The sequence below is a fragment of the Ochotona princeps genome, chromosome 5, assembly GCF_030435755.1.
Source record: "Ochotona princeps isolate mOchPri1 chromosome 5, mOchPri1.hap1, whole genome shotgun sequence".
Lineage (NCBI taxonomy): Eukaryota > Metazoa > Chordata > Mammalia > Lagomorpha > Ochotonidae > Ochotona > Ochotona princeps.
In genome coordinates this window covers 42,710,757-42,727,655 of record NC_080836.1, presented here as the reverse complement: position 1 = coordinate 42,727,655, position 16,899 = coordinate 42,710,757, and the positions used below count along the sequence as shown (strand labels likewise).

The window sequence follows — 16,899 nt, the reverse complement described above, 5'->3', positions numbered from 1 at the left end:
GAAAAGAAATCATATGGCCTTAAAATAATTTTAATTCTACAAGAGCACACAATTATGCAGCTGCATAACCTATAACAGTATACCTCACCTGCTTGCCAACATTCTTTATTGCCAGCTGTTCAGGTGTCATCTTATCTTCTTCTTCTACAGCCTGTGAATGAAACACACAAAGGACAAAGTTTCAAATTCTAAATTTACTTTCTGCACTGCAGGATAAACATTAAAAATAATGGTGATCATAATCCTCATTCAGAGAACCTTTTATATTCACAGAACTGATCAAATAAGAAGTAGTTTTACCTATCTTCAGAATAACATTCACAGTTATAAAAGCTGATGACATCATTCTGAGATAACAGAGGTATGTAAAAAATGCTGAAAATATTGAACCAGATCAGTGGATGGTAGTGTTAACCAACTGAAACAGATGTGATGAAGGCACCCCAGAGCAACATGCTAATTGTGCTGTAGTATTAACTAGTTTATTCTGACTTGACCTACCCCAATTTCTCATTTCCTTGTGTCCAATTTTTTTCCCTCTGCCAATACCACCAGTGTTCTTCAGTACCCATTTAACTATCGCAGTTCCAAGGATGAAGAGCTGCTAACTTATGGATCCACTAAACTAATTACAATCTTGTTTCTCTAAATCTCTAAAAGTAATGCACATAGCCAGGGGGAAAAAAATCTCACTATTTTAAATGGCACATCTTTAAAAGCCAAGAAGAAACAAGAGTAATTTTAAATGTTCAATGTCAAAATAATTAAAAACCAAATTAAACCAAGGTTATATCAAATAAAACAATGCATACAAATCACTTCTACTGCTTTAAGAATTAGCTTCAAATTCTTCAGGTACATGATCATAAACTTTCTGGTGTAATAATTCTGAAATAATTTCAACATTTAGATTACCTACAACCACTAACCTTTTCTCCAAAATTGGCACCAGCACAAAATCTCTTTATTGAAAATTACATTTTAGGATCCTTTCTTTAACATTTTGTTTATGACCTGAAGACAGGGCTCTATTAGATGACTGTCTAATCTATGATTCATTCATAACATTTAATAAAGGAAAAACAATAATGGAAAGAACATCAGTCTTCGGAAATGTCACCACAGAATTGACCACAGAGGTAGTTAAAACAAGGGGGTGGGGAGGAGATAAAGGGCAGGAAATCAAAATCCCAGTGAGGGTTTGATTTGGATACTCAAAACTTAATAATCTCACAGCTGCCAAATTTCTCCATGTGTGAACAATGAACATGTAGGAAATGCAATCATCAGACATTTCCCATAAACTGGGAAGTTTGGCTGCATTTCACACCTTCTTAATAGTTTTGTAAACAGAGAACTTGAAAATGAGCAAAGATGGCAAGTGTCTAATTTTATAAATGGACAAACTATCTGGAGAATTTTCTCCAGTAGAACCTGCCTAAAGTGAAAAAATGGTAAGTATTGTATCTACGGAGTATTAGAAGATATTAATTTGCAACACATCATTAGAAAATAATTTGTGACAAATAAACCTGGAAGAAGGAAAAACACAAGTCAGTAATTCTCCAAATCTAGAATTCCCTAGACAGAGAATATGTTCATTTTCAAAGTCAGATGTCACTCTTCTATTCTCGGTTAGTTATAAAAGTATTTTCTAACTGGGAAATTGTTTCTCTTTCTATTAGATGTTTTACATAAATGAAAACAAGACAACACACTAAGAGCCCGTCTTTCTGAATTACTGTTACAAACTGACACTATATCAACTTAACAGCATATGAAATGAATGAAACAATTCACATAAGTTTTTACTCCCTATTAACAACATTAATAGAACAACATTAATTGTTCTGTGCACATGCCAACAACACTACTTACTAGAGTATTGGAAGGAGGCAAGAGTTTGGAAGTTTGCTCAAAATACCAATTCATATTCAAAATTGTTATTACGGAGTTATTTTGGATTACTGCAAATATCAAAGATGACAGATCTAAAGATGAAGGTCAAGAAGCATTTAAAGCACTAATCTTATTTTAAAGGCTAAATAAATAGGATGTAGACAGCTCTAGTTCAAAATTTAAAAAATCTTTTACATCATTTAACTACTTTACCAATTAGTTTTTCCATTCCCAATAATTAAAAGAGAGAGTTCACAAACTCTTTGAGAAGTGCAGATGGTAAAAAGTACTCCCAGCCATAGATACCATCTGGGAAATGAGGAGCAGCTGTAGATTTAGGCATATACTAAGGTTGCAAACCCCCACGACAACAGAGTAAGCACATCTCTTCCATCCTAGGATAGACCAGAACCCTAAACATTTTCTGCATCTACCTTAGTTACCTGTATCTGCTCTACCATCTGCACAAGACCAGTTTGTCTTCATTCACAGTTCTAATCTGGCTAGTCACCAGCAAAAACTAAGAAATGGTAGCAGCAGAAACAAATGAAATTCAGGCACAGGCAGTGTCCTCACTAGCGAACTGCTGTGTTTATGGCAACTTCTGTGATTTGGCTTTGAATTTTGCTTTTGCTTTTGTGCTCTTCGGTTTACTCAACCAACAAAAAAGCACTGAAAATGTTTGTGGCTATTCACACTAGAAACGTTTTTAACAGTTTATCAACAAAGACCCCCAGATGGCTATCCCATCATGCACGGACTGCACAGTTTTAAGAAATTCTTGGAATTTGGTCTATAATATGATCATAATCCCCTCAGACATACCCCTTGTTTAAAGCTTTCAGTAAATCCATGAACCTCACTCACACTGTCTTTTTTATTTTTATTAGTCGCCAAGTATCTCAAATGGAAAATCTGTAACTCCAAGTCCAGTATTTCATTTATCCTTTAACAAGCATGGATTAGAATCTTGGCACTTTAGTAACACTTTTTAAAGGTTCCTGATTTCTTTTATTCTTTAACCTTTCCTTATGATATATCTTCTATTTTACTTATTTCTTTTTTCACACTGACATGTGAACTTTGTTCAGTCTACATCATGGCACGATCCCATTTAAGCATATGCTTTCTAATACCACAGCACAGCATTTTTAAAAATATGAAATAAAGCACAAACTGCTAAAATGGCACATGCTAAAGCTTCACTTGTTAAAAGTTTCTATAAAACTAGTGGATTTCAAGACAACGCATTTGATTTTTACATTTACTTTTTATATTAACTAAATGTAACTGAAAAGTCACAGGCTATGCGGATAGAAGATTCACTTAAATAAATGACTTGTTTTTTTTTTTAAAGATTTATTTTATTTTTATTACAAAGTCAGATATACTGAGAGGAGGAGAGATAGAGAGGAAGTGGAGCTGCCGGGATTAGAACCAGCGGCCATATGGGATCAAGGCGAGGACCTTAGCCACTAGGCCACGCTGCCGAGCCCTAAATAAGTGATTTTTATAAAACATACTTGAGACAGTGACATTAGTAAATATAACACAACTAGAAAACAATCTTAACAGCAATAAGACACTTGAGTATAGTCTTCAGTGACTTCTCTAATATCACTAAAAAAATCATAAACATTAACAAAAATGTATTACAAACATCTACTTACAGAATATTTAAAACACCTCAATAAAATTAGGTACTATCTCTTTTAGATACCAAGATTATTCCAGCAATACTTCTATCATAAAAATAATTTTTCAAATTCTTCTTGTTCCCAAAGATTTACACCTCAGCTTTACTTGCTTGTAAATCTCAAGGAAAAAAAAAATAACGTGCACAAAGAAAGTGACACAAATGTACCTAGCCTCTTGTGGATTGCCAAGGAAAAGAGAAACAGAACAGGTAGAATTCACTGTTGAAAAACATACCATGTGATGCTTACTGAGTGTGGAGAAGGGATGAATGCAAAGTTTCCAGCCAACATGATACCTAGGAAAACGTGTATGCCACTGATGATCAAACTGGCAGAGGGACCATTCTGAAGAAGTGGCAAGAAGGGCAGAAACAACACAGCTGCCCATGACAGCACCATTTGAAGAGATAGGAAAACAGGAATAAATTTCAGTTGAGAGAAAGCAGAGGTCTCAAAGTTGTTAGCATGGATAAACCACAAAAACAGATCTTCTTCTAAAAGGTATTAAAAACAGAACAAATAGGCAAAGGCTATATCTTCAGACTGCAGTAGAGTGGTAGATACCAAAGAGTGAGAGCCAGAGGAATCACAGAAATAAAGGGAAGTGAGTTTTTGTTGTGGCGCACCAGGTTAAGTAGCCACTTGCAATACCAGCATGCAATAAGAGAGTGCCAGTTCAAGTCCCAATGTCTGTTCTGATCCAGCTCCTGGTTAATTGCTCCTAGGAAAGCAACAAGATTGCACAAATTCCTTGGTCCCTGCACCCACTTGGGAAATCCAGATTAAGTGTTTGGCACCCAGCTTTGGCCTGGTGCTGGTCACTGTGGCCTTCTAGGGAGTCAACCAGTAGATGGAAGATCTCCCTTTCTCTTGTTCTCCCAGTCTCTGTAACTTTGACTTTCAAAATAAATATATCTTTATTATATATACGTGCATAATTCAAAACATTTCAGCACCCCAAATGGATGCTAGTATTCATTAAGCTCTTACACCCCTATGCCCCTCTTGCTCAAATCCTTGGTAGCCACTGATCTGCTTTCTTCCTTTATATTTACCTAGCCTGGACATTTCATATAAATGTCATCATGCACTAGGACCTTTTGTGTCCGGCCTTTAAAAAAAAAAAAAGATTTATTTACTCTTATTGGAAAGGAAATTTTTTTTTTTCTGGAAGATTTTTATTTATTTTTATTGCAAAGTCAGAGGTACAGAGGAGAGACAGAGGAAGATCTTTGGTCTGTTGATTCATTCACTCCCCAAGCAGCCACAACTGCTGGAGATGAGCCAATCTGAAGTCAGCAGCCAGAACCTCCTCTGGGTCTCCCATGCAGGTGTAGGGCCCCAAGGCTTTGGGCCATCCTCGACTGCTTTCCCAGGCCACAAGCAGGGAGTTAGAAGGGAAGCAGAGCAGCCAGGATTAGAACCGGTACCCATATGGGATCCTGGCGCATTCACGGCCCACTAAGTTACAGCGCCAGGTCCTGGGAAGGCAGATTTTACAGAGAAGGAGACAGAGAAAAAGATCTTTTGTCCATTGGTTCACTCCCCAAGTGGTAGTAACAGCCAGAGATGAGCCAATCCAACGCCAGAAGTAACGAGCTTCCTCTGGGTCTCCCACCTGGGTGAGGGACCCCATGATTTCAACTATCCCCTACTGCTTTTCCAGGCCTCAAGTGTGGAGTTGGATGGGAAGTGGTGTAGCTGGGATAAAAATTGACATTCATATGGAATCCCAGTGCATGTAAGGTGAGGAATCCAGCTACTAAGCCATCACACTGGGTCCATGTCTGGCTTTTTAAAAAAAATTATCATAATTTTCCAGATCCACTCACGTCATAGCATGTTATCATTCCTTTTTATCGCTCAGTAATATTCCATTATGCATGCATGTCATGATTTGTTGATTCTTTCATTACCGATAAGACAACTGTCAAGAGTACTGCTATGAGCATTCATGTACAAATTGTTCATAAATAATTGTTTTTACTTCTTTGGAAATATATCTTGGAGTGGAATTGCTAGTTAATATGGTAATTCTATGATTAACTTTTGGAGAAGCTACCAAACTCTTCAATGGTGGCTGCAGCATTTTTAATTCCATCAGCAATGTAGACAAGCTTCAATTTTCCCATGCCCTGAGCAACATTTGTTACTTTCAAGTATTATGATTACAGTCACCTTAGTAGGTATGAAATAGTATCTCACTGCAGGTTTGACTAGCATTTTCCTAATTAATGACAAATTATGTTCACTGATTTTTTTTTTATGTGTTTGCGGGCGATCTGCTTTGACTTGCAAATATTTTCTCCCTTTTGGTAGTCTTTCCTCTTCCTATATTAATAGCTTCCTTGAATGCATGTCCAATTTGTATTTGAGAAAGACCATTGTATAGCATGGAAAACAGATCGGAGAGGGGAAAGATCAGCAATGCTAGAAGATCAACTAACAGGAAAGATACTGGCTGAGGTTATGCAAAGAGGCCCATGAACTTAAGAATTTATTAGGATGGCTTACTGTCTGGATGTGGAAGATAAAGGTGTTGAGGATTATACTGATGACAACAAAAGTGGTTACAACCATGTTATTCAATACCTAATTATGTATTACATACTTCACAGGTACTATACACAATGCTTTATTTCAGTGACAAGATAATCAGATTCAGAGAAGATGACTTGACTCTACCCTTATGGGTAATAAGTAATGAAATGTTGACTTAAAACCAGTCCTTCCTAGACCTCAAAATAATACTGGTGGCAGTCAGGAAGATCATCATTTTTGAATGGTACATTTTAAACAGTAAATCTAAATTCATGCTTAATTAAATGGCTTTAATCAAGCATAGAACCTTAACAAAAACACCCCACTCTAAAACTAACACTTAAATCAAACAGGGGTATAAGTGAAGATCCTAAGTATGTGTAATAGGTAATGTGGCTCAGTTTATTGAAAAATTTTTTTTCTATGGCATAGTATCTTCTCATTCTTCTGTAGCATAATCTCCTGTTAGTGTGGTCCCTGAGAGGTATCCATTAAGACTCAAGTAACCCATGCAGGAGACACAGTTTGGGCAGCCCTTCCCTTGGTCACTGTGGGAAGTAGACAAGAACTCTCACATTTGCATTTTCTCTCAGAGAATAAGTCAGTTTAAAGAATTATATGGATTTAACAACTACGTCAAAACTACAATCTATTTATTGTTAATATGGCCCTATATCCCAAATACATCATTTGTAATGTAACTTGACAACCTCTCTTTCAAGAAGTGGATGTGGGGTTGCTATTGTGTAGCCAGCATCCCATATGTGCAGTGGCTTGTGTCCTAGCCACTCTACTTCCAATACAGCTCCTTATTAATCACCGAAAGATGGCCAAGTGTTTGGGCCTTTGCCACCCATATGGGAGACCTGGTAAGTTCTTGTCTCCAGGCTTCAAACTGCTTCAGCCTGACCATGTAACAGCCATTTGAAGAGTGAACCAGCAGATAGAAGATCTTACGCTGTTTTTCCTTCTTTCAAATAAAGACATTAAAAAAAAAAAGGCAAGAAAGCAGCAGGCTATAATTTTGCTGCCCTCAAATCTGAACTGGCTCTGTGACTAGTTTCAGACACCAGAATGTTTCAGAGGTGATACTGTGTCATACAGGGCTCAGGAGGTCTAGTACTGTCACTATCAAACAGACCAGGGCTAACAGGCAGAATAGATGTGAGGGACTTCGACAGGCCTCAGATGAACACTTGGATATGGGAAAGAATCAGCCAAGATCAGAAGTCACCAACTTAAGCCTCACTAAGATCAGCAGAAGAGCCCATTAAACCTGCAAGCTTTTAAGAAAAAACTAGCTTATTTTATGCCAAAAAAATAAAATAAAATAGGACTATGACCTCCAGAAACGCTGTATATCAATGTACTTTCCATTGGTAGTGCATTTTTCTAAAACATTTTTTCATTTAAAAACAAATTTCTACTTGCAATTTTAAATTCTGCCTATTTAAGGTTGAAATTTTTATCATTTTTATGTAATTTCTGTTTTTCTTCAGCGAATTTTCTTTGGCCCAAATTATATATATATATTTTAGATTTATTTATTTCTATTACAAAGTGGGATATATAGAGAGAAGGAGAGACAGAGAAGAAGATCTTCCGTCCGATGATTCACTCCCCAAGTGAGCGCAACAGCCGGTGCTGCGCCGATCTGAAGCCGGGAACCTGGAACCTCCTCCAGGTCTCCCACGCGGGTGCAGGAACCCAAGTCTTCGGGCTGTCCTCGACTGCTTTCCCAGGCCACAAGCAGGGAGCTGGATGGGAAGTGGAGCTGCCGGGATTAGAACCGGCGCCCATTTGGGATCCCAGCGCGTTCAGAGCAAGGACTTTAGCCGCTAGGCCATGGTGCCAGGCCCCCAACAGTAGCTGTGTTATAAAATAGAATCTTTTGTGCTAGAGCAGTAAGATAAGAAAACACAAATATTGAGTAAAAAAGGTCATCAATCATTATTTGAACATGATAAAATGTTTGCAGTCAAGCATAAATCCAAGAAAATAAACTACAAAACTATTAGAACCATCATAATCAAGAATTATGTAGGTGATAAAAATTATATAATTTGGGCCCGGCGGCATGGCCTAGCGGCTAAAGTCCTTGCTCTGAACGCACTGGGATCCCAAATGGGCGCCGGTTCTAATCCCAGCAGCTCCACTTCCCATCCAGCTCCCTGCTTGTGGTCTGGGAAAGCAGTCGAGGACGGCCCAAGGTTTTGGCACCCTGCACCTGTGTGGGAGACCTGGAGGAGGTTCCTGGTTCCCGGCTTCGGATAAGCGCAGCACCAGCTGTTGCGGCTCACTTGGGGAGTGAATCATCGGATGGAAGATCTTCCTCTCTGTCTCTCCTCCTCTATGTATATCCGCCTTTCCAATGAAAATAAATAAATCTTTGAAAAAAAAAAAAAACACAGCAACTGTGTAAGCCAAATGCAGTCTTTTTTTAATATATAGTGATATAAAAGAAATAAACTCTTTCACTTTGCTAAAAATTTCAGAATTTCCACTAAAAAAGCAAATTATCAGATGTCAGAATTTATAGTGCTATATACTAGAAACTGATAAATTTATTATTTCTATGCTGCTTTTCAAATGCTGATTTGCAATTCATTTCTCATTTGAAAAATATGAAAATCAAATGCTATCAGTATTTTTTAAGAGATACATTTTGTTGTGAATAAATCAATAAATCTGGGCTAACAGAGCTGAAGATGCTGTTTTCCAGCAAAAAAATCAAGACTAATAATCAAGCAAAAGTTCGATGTAAACTTCAGATCTGAAAATGAATACCTAGGATTTTAATTATTTCCATCCTTCTTTCACTTTAGGACCTAACTGGCATCTAACATCAACCAAGTAAAAAGAACACTATAAAGAACTTGTAGCATGGGTCTTTTATATTTTAAGTGTTACTAAAAAAAATCTACCATTTTCTTTCAATCACATAGGGAATTACATTCCCAAATTTGGACTCTCTCATATCACAGCTTTCATATTGTTTTCATTTTATAACCAAATCTCACAAGTTTTTGAGTACTACAGAGATTTTTTAAAACTGTAAAATAAGAAAAAATTCTGTAGATGGGCAGCAGCAACCATAAATAAGTTATTTCCTGGCAGTGGTACCAATATAAATTTACTTAAATGTGTAACGCTACACAGAAATGAAAACCATTCTATGGTCTGTGGAACAATAAGTCATAACTTTCCTACTTATGAAAGGTTAACTTGTAAATATGACAAGCCATTTCTTCCTCTTTAATTTCCACAGCACAGAAACACATAATATTATATATATTATTATATATTATATTATATTATATGTTATATTATAATATTATATATTATATTAACATATTATTATATATTATCTATATTATCTATATTATATATATATTTTTCTCACATAACCACCAATTTTAATTATAATTTTAATTATAACCTTAAAATTTAATTATAATTATAATTTGATTTATTTTATAATTATTTTATAATTATTTTATAATTTATTTTATAATTTATTTTATAATTATAACCTTAAAATTTGAGCTCTAGATCTTCCTATTAACTTAGTCCACATTTCTAAATGCTTGTTTAAAAATGAACTTTCGGGCCCAGCGGCATGGCCTAGTGGCTAAAGTCCTTGCCTTGAACGCCCCGGGATCCCATATGGGCGCCGGTTCTAATCCCGGCAGCTCCACTTTCCTTCCAGCTCCCTGCTTGTGGCCTGGGAAAGCAGTTGAGGACGGCCCAAGGTTTTGGCACCCTGCACCCGTGTGGGAGACCTGCAGGAGGTTCCTGGTTCTCGGCGCGCACTGGCTGTTGCGGCTCACTTGGGGAGTGAATCATCGGATGGAAGATCTTCCTCTCTGTCTCTCCTTCTCTCTATATATCCGACTTTGTAACAAAAATAAATAAATCTTAAAAAAAAATGAACTTTCAGGGTATGTATTGAACATAGTGGTTAAGACGCCCCTTGGAGAACGACATCCTTTAGTAAAGGGACTCGGTCCAACTCATATTCCAATTTTTAAAAAAATATCTATTTTTACTGGAAAGGCAGATCAGATTTATGGAGAGCAGAAGAGACAGAAAGATCTTCCATCCACTGGTTCACTTCCCAAATGGCTATAATAGCTAGATCTGAGACAATTCAAAGCCAGGAGCCAAGAGCTTTTTCCAGGTCTCCTATGTGAGAGCAGGGTCCCAAGGCATTGGGCAATCCTCTCCTGCTTTCCAAAGCCACAAGTGGGGAGCTGAACGGGAAGTGAGGCAAGGCAGGGACACAAACCAGGGTCCATATGGGATCTTCGCTTGTGCAAGGTGAGGATTTAGTCATTGAGCCATCACGCTGGGCCCCACTGTTTACTTCTGATTCTACTTTTCTGCTAATTAACTCCCCAGGAGACAGCAAGTGATGCTCAGGTACTTTGGCTTCTGCCATCCATGTGGGAAATCCAGGACTAAGCCCTTGGCTTCAGCCTGGCCCAGCTCGTTTTTGTAGACATCTGGAAAGTGAATTGGTACATGACAGCTCTCTGTCTCTCATCCTTTCAAATAAATTAAAATTTTAAAATGCAATTAAAATATTTTGTTACATTACAGATAAAAATTAGTTCTTTATCTTTTATCAATCTTTGTACTTAAAAAATTTATTTTATTAGAAAGGCAGATTTACAGAGAGAAGGACAGAAAGAATGATCTTCTGTCTGCTGCTTCACTCCCTAATTGGCAGCAACAACCAGAGCTGAGCCAAACCAAAGCCTGGAGCCAGTAAATTCTTCCCGGTCTGCCATGTGAGTACAGCATTCTAAGTCTTTGGGTTACCCTCTACTGTTTTCCCAGGCCACAAGCATGGAGTTGGATGGAAAGTGGAACAGCTGGGACACAAACTGGTAGCCATATGGGATCCCGGCACATACAAGGCAAGGATTCATCCACTAGGCCACTGCGCTGGGCCCTTGTACTTCTTTCCAACTTGAAAATATTAATGGTACCAAAATACTGCTTGGTTACCTTGGATTCACCTTAAAAAAAAAAAAAAGCTTAGTTATCCTTATTTATTTAAAAGGTAGAGTTTGGGGCTGAAGAAGCGGGGATGGAGGGAGGGAGGGAGGAAGAGAAGGAGATGAGAGAGATCCTCCATTGCTGGTTTATTTACCCAAATCCCCATAATGGCAAAAGCTGGTGCAGGCCAAAGCCAGGAACTGGAGCTTCACCTAAGCCTCCACTTGGGTGGCAGGGTACTCAATATCATCTCTTTTGCACATTAGCAGGAAGCTGGCTCACAAGTACTAAGACTAAAAATAAGTACTCAGAGGCAATATGGATGAGTCACAATACCCACCTCTTGAGTTAATCCTTTATTCTATTTCTGTTTCATCTACCCACTGATGCCTCCAACCTAGTGTCACTACAACAATCTAGACACTGAATATCTTTCACTTGGATAACAGTAAGCTCCTTTTAAATAGAATCAATACTTCAAATCTCCTCTTATATTATTCCCTCTTGAAATTTTCTTTCTAAAGTCAGATTCTGGGCATATCATATCTCTAATGGTGTGATTTGTCCAAAAAGTTGGAAAACACATACATGGGTTCAATTGTGTTGTCAAAAAAATATGCTGAAATCCCAATCCTGGTTAAAGACAGGAGTTATGCTGTTATAAACCAAAGAATTCTTGCTATTTTCAAATTTGGAAAAAGAAGAAAGAACTTCTCCATCAAGGTTCAGAGGGAGGACAGCTGTGCCAACATCTTGTCCTAAATTTTTTAAAATTATTATTTTTTTTAATTTGAGAGAGAAACAGAAAAAAAAAAGAGAGATAGAAAAGCTCTACCATCTACTGGCTTTTTCCTCAAACGTCTGCATAGAGAATAGACCACACTTAAAACTGTGTCTTCCACATAGGTGGCAAGAGCCAAGTTCTCAGGCCATTACCTGCTGCCTACTGGGATATTCATTAGCAGGAAGCTGGTTTACAAGTGGAGGATCCAGGACCTAAACCCAAGCATGCTAAAATGGGATGCTGCATCCCAATCACTGTGCCAAAAACCTGCCCTGTTTGACTGTGAGTATTCAAGGTCCAGAAGTGAGAGAATGTATTCCTATTATAAGCCATCTAGTTTATGTTAGTTTGTAATGGTAACTTGTTAGCTAATATAACATGGAAGGTAACAGTTACATCTCAAATATTTCCTTAACTTAGAACTATAAAAGAATATCAATCTATGAACAAAAGCATTACCATGACTACATATTTTACCACTGCATAAACACTTTCAGGAGATACAACTTTTTTTTTTAAGATTTATTTATTTTTATTGGAAATTCAAACATAAAACGAGAAGGATCTTCCATCCGTGATTTACTTCCCAAATGGCCACAATCACTGAGGCTGAGCACATCTGAAGTTAGGAGCCAGGAGCTTTCTCCAGGTCTCACACATGGGTGCAGGTCTCTCCAGAAGGCCTTGGGCCATCCCACTGCATGCAAGGCAAGGACTTTAGCCAATGGGCTACTGCTCCAAGTTCCCCTCTTTAGTTTTTTCATAGCTCAGTATTTTACATTGTGTTTACCTGGTCACCTTCTGTTTTCTTTGACAGAAAGTAAGTTCCTCACCACCAAAGATCTTGTGTTTTTCCATTTTTCTTTTTAAATCATTTTTCCAGTGCATAGTGCAGAGGTTTTCCATAAATACTTATTAAATGGAAAACAGAGAAGTTCATAAAATAAATTATGTGCAGCAGTTTTTACATACGCTGTCTATATTTATTTTGCTTTCCTTCCCTTCAGGAAAAAGTTACCTGAATAACGAAGAGACTTCACGCGCAACTGTATTATGTTGCTTACAACAGACTACTTGACAGCCCACAGACAGAAATTGGCCAATATTTGGTTTTAATAGAACCACAACTATATTTGCTCGCTTACTGCTGTGTGGAGCTTCTTTGGCACCTCAGCAGAGGTAAACAGTTCTACCAGACCCATTGGCTATAAAGCAAATATTTACTAACTGATCCATGAAACTGGCCTATGTATCTTTTATTTATTTGTATTTATAGCGCTGAACATCTAACCATAGATGTTGCAAAGATTATTAAAAACTAATGCTAGAAGTAATTTTTACCTTATTGTAATTCTTGGCTAATTCCAACATCTCTTTTACCACTGATTCATTGTGTTTACAATGTTCACTGTAGTCCTGTAGGGTCAGACCTTCCATCCAACTCTTCTTATGCAAATTGAGTAACATCTAAAAAATACAGGGAAAAAGTGATTATTATGCTGCCCTGAGGAATTCCATTCACTTGTCATTAACCACCCCCCAAGACTTGTGGAATTAATCTGCTTAAACTCAATTTGATTAATTCAAAGAAACTCCAACGTCAATCTCTTAAATTAGTAACCTAACTAAAAAAGTATTTTAATCCTATGACTTTTTTTTTTTTTAATTTATTTTGTTTTTATTACAAAGTCAGATATACTGAGAGGAGGAGAGCTAGAGAGGAAGTGGAGCTGCCGGGATTAGAACCAGCAGCCATATGGGATCAAGGCGAGGACCTTAGCCACTAGGCCACGCTGCCGAGCCCAATCCTATGACTTTTGCATTTGCTGTCCTTTACATGAATACTTTATTTGCTTATTGCATTTATTTTCCACTAATCAGAAATTAGCACCAGGGCTCTATTTTTTTATTTTTAAGATCACAGACACCTAGATGTAGGATAATATCTAATGATAGTAGATAATGAATACTTGTTGAGTGAATGAAGTTTTTTGTTATACACAAGATTTCTAATTTTTTTATAGATTTGTTTTCTAATTCCAACACCCTCTTACTGAGTGACTTTCTGTCCATCAATCTTTCTATACCTGTTTCTATGAAGGGCTTGTGTTAGATAATCTCAAAACTCCTTCAAATCCTGATAGTTAATCTGTAATTTAAAAATTTTTAAGTTTGTTTATTGTCCCATGAAAAGCCATGAAGCTGGAAAGTAAATCAGATTCATCCAAGTCACAGTTACTTCAGTCAATCAAGATCTGACCCTATATTTTTTTAAAAGATATTTTATTTATTTGAAAGGTAGAGTTAAAGAAAGAAAAAACCACTGTTCATCTACTGGATAAATCCCTAAATGGTCTCAAGAGCCAGAGCTGGGTAGGCTGAAGCTAGGAGTTTCATACAGGTCTTCCATGTGGGTGATGGGGACCTAAGCATTTGGGCCATCTTCTGCTGCCTTCCCAGAAAAAGCAGGGAAGTGAAATTAGAGGTGGACTAGAAGTGAAACAACCAGGACTTCGGCAAGTGATCGTACGACAATTATCATATGATGGGCACTGCAAGTGGTGGTTTAACTCACTATTCTACAGCACCATACCCAAGTAAGCGATCTTAAAGCTAAATACCTCAGCCCATTATTTCTTCACCTGGACCCTGGATTCTTACAAGTCTTTAAATTTTCAGGTTTGTAATCTTGAAGCTAAGCAGGAGCCAGAACCAGGAGTTGAATCCAGGCCCTCTGATATGGCACATGAGTATCTTTTTAACAACTAGGTCACAATCCTGCTCCTAGAATCAGTATACTTTAAGTAAGATTCTTGAGCTCCAAGAACCTGAAATAAACTTCTTTAGATTTAGTTTGGGAAAAAAAAAATCATCCCATTGTTTATAATTTTGCAATGATTTATGGTATTGGATTAATCTGATGCTAGAAAGTAGTAAGGTATATAAATCATCAATGAGGATTTTTAAGAACAAATGATTCCCTGCTATGGCCTCAGGAGCAAAAATAGTGCATAAAGATTAGAAACATCAGGTGACTCTAATTTCTTTGACTGTTACCCATCCAAGATAAAACTTAAAAACTTACCTTCTGTTCCAGTTCATTTTTCCGATAGTTAATTGTAATGGAGTAATAATGTCTGTTTAGTCCATGGATTAATGCCTATATAAATGATTTTAGAAAGAACAAATTAACATTTTCACCTAATAAAATACAAGGATTTGAAACTTTAACATATCTTGTATACAAATACTTTTGCCATCCTCTTTTTTTAAAAAAGGCAATTTATCTTAGGTAAGATGAAACTAAAACATCTTTCTCAACTACAGGGTTAGAGAAATAGGTTACACATTCTTCAAAACAAGCTATAGAGGGCCCAGCGGCGTGACCTAGCAGCTAAAGTCCTTGCCTTGAACGCCCCGGGATCCCATATGGGCGCCGGTTCTAATCCCGGCAGCTCCACTTCCCATCCAGCTCCCTGCTTGTGGCCTGGGAAAGCAGTTGAGGACAGCCCAAGGCTTTGGGACCCTGCACCCGTGTGGGAGACCCAGAAGAGTTTCCTGGTTCCCAGCTTCGGATTGGCGCAGCACTGGCCGTTGCGGCTCACTTGGGGAGTGAATCATCGGATGGAAGATCTTCCTCTCTGTCTCTCCTCCTCTCTGTATATCTGACTTTGTAATAAAATAAATAAATCTAAAAAAAAAAAAAAAAACAAGCTATAGGGCAGTATAAAATTTAATGGTCTGAATAGACTTGTCAAATACAAGGTATGATCTCATCATGCTATAAATCAACTATTATGTATTAATATATTTGTTTTATATATATATATATGTTATACACACTTATAAGGGGCGTTTGGTATTTAAAAAGAAAAGCCTAAAGGCTATAAAAATATACTTCTTTCTTCACCCACACCAAAGGTTTCCCTTTTACTTAATTTAGTTTGATGGTGCTCATGCCTTCAAATAAAGTCGTGGAATTTGTTCTTCCACCGCAGATTTGGTGGAATCAATTAATAATTGCTCAACTTTCTAACTTTAACAACAGGGGCTCAAATGAGGTTCAAGATGGTAAACTGCAGAACCCAAAGGACTCAATTCACCTAATAAAACATGCATGTATATAAATATACCTCAGCAACACTTTAAACAGGTATAAAAACAGAAAGGTCTTTGGTGTTAACCCTCAGGAATCTAAAAATGAAAGCAACCAAAATAACCACCACTCTCTTAACTGAAATGCTGAGGGAAAATAGGTTAGGTTTACTCCAACAAATATTACAGCAAAACGTACTTTTGCTCAAATAGGGTCTAAAGTTTAACCTGAGAATGGGGGGAATCAATGTGCAAATCCACCCATAATAGTAAAGACAGGTCCTATAGCTGGTGCGTAGTGGAAGTGTATGACTACATAGTAGGTGTCATGAAGTACAATATCCAATGATGAATTAGCTAGAACAATGCCTGTTAGCCCTCCAAATGTAAAGAGAAAATAAAGCCTAAGGCTCAAGAGTATAGTGGGAGATCATTTAATATTACCTCCATGTAGAGAAGCTAAATCAGCTAAACACTTTTATGCCAGTAGAGATAGCAATGACTATTGTGGCCATTGTAAAGTGTCTACGTCCATCCCTACTGTAAACATATGGGGAGCCCACTTGTACAATGTAGTGAAATGCTGAGGTAGAAGAAGAAAAGAGTGGGAAAGTGACATTTACGGAGCACCCAGCTTCAGCTTTACACCTCCCTTCTAATCTTCACAAGAATCCAATACGGTACAGTATTTTGACAGGTGAGGAAAATTTCACAAATCTTAATCTATTCCAATTTGTAGATAGTTAAAAGGCTGAGCCAGGGATATGAACAAGATCATTCTGACTCAATAACCCAAGTGTCTTTCTAATACACTATGCAGTACTGCATGTTAGGAAATTCTTAGTTCAAGTCTATTTTAATCCTTAGTTTAAGTATCAG

At 37.4% G+C, this 16,899-nt stretch overlaps 1 protein-coding gene across 1 annotated transcript in view; it reads right to left on the bottom strand.

Moving 5' to 3' along the window:
• Positions 1–16,899, bottom strand: part of PSMD14 (proteasome 26S subunit, non-ATPase 14) — a 97,874-nt gene that overhangs the window by 1,990 nt on the left and 78,985 nt on the right. Inside the window, exons 9-11 of the mRNA XM_004577127.3 lie at positions 15,011–15,085; positions 13,267–13,392; positions 89–151 (exon numbers count right to left, since the gene is read on the bottom strand). Coding sequence (XP_004577184.1) covers positions 89–151; positions 13,267–13,392; positions 15,011–15,085 — 264 coding nt within the window. The remainder of the gene's footprint in view (positions 1–88; positions 152–13,266; positions 13,393–15,010; positions 15,086–16,899) is intronic.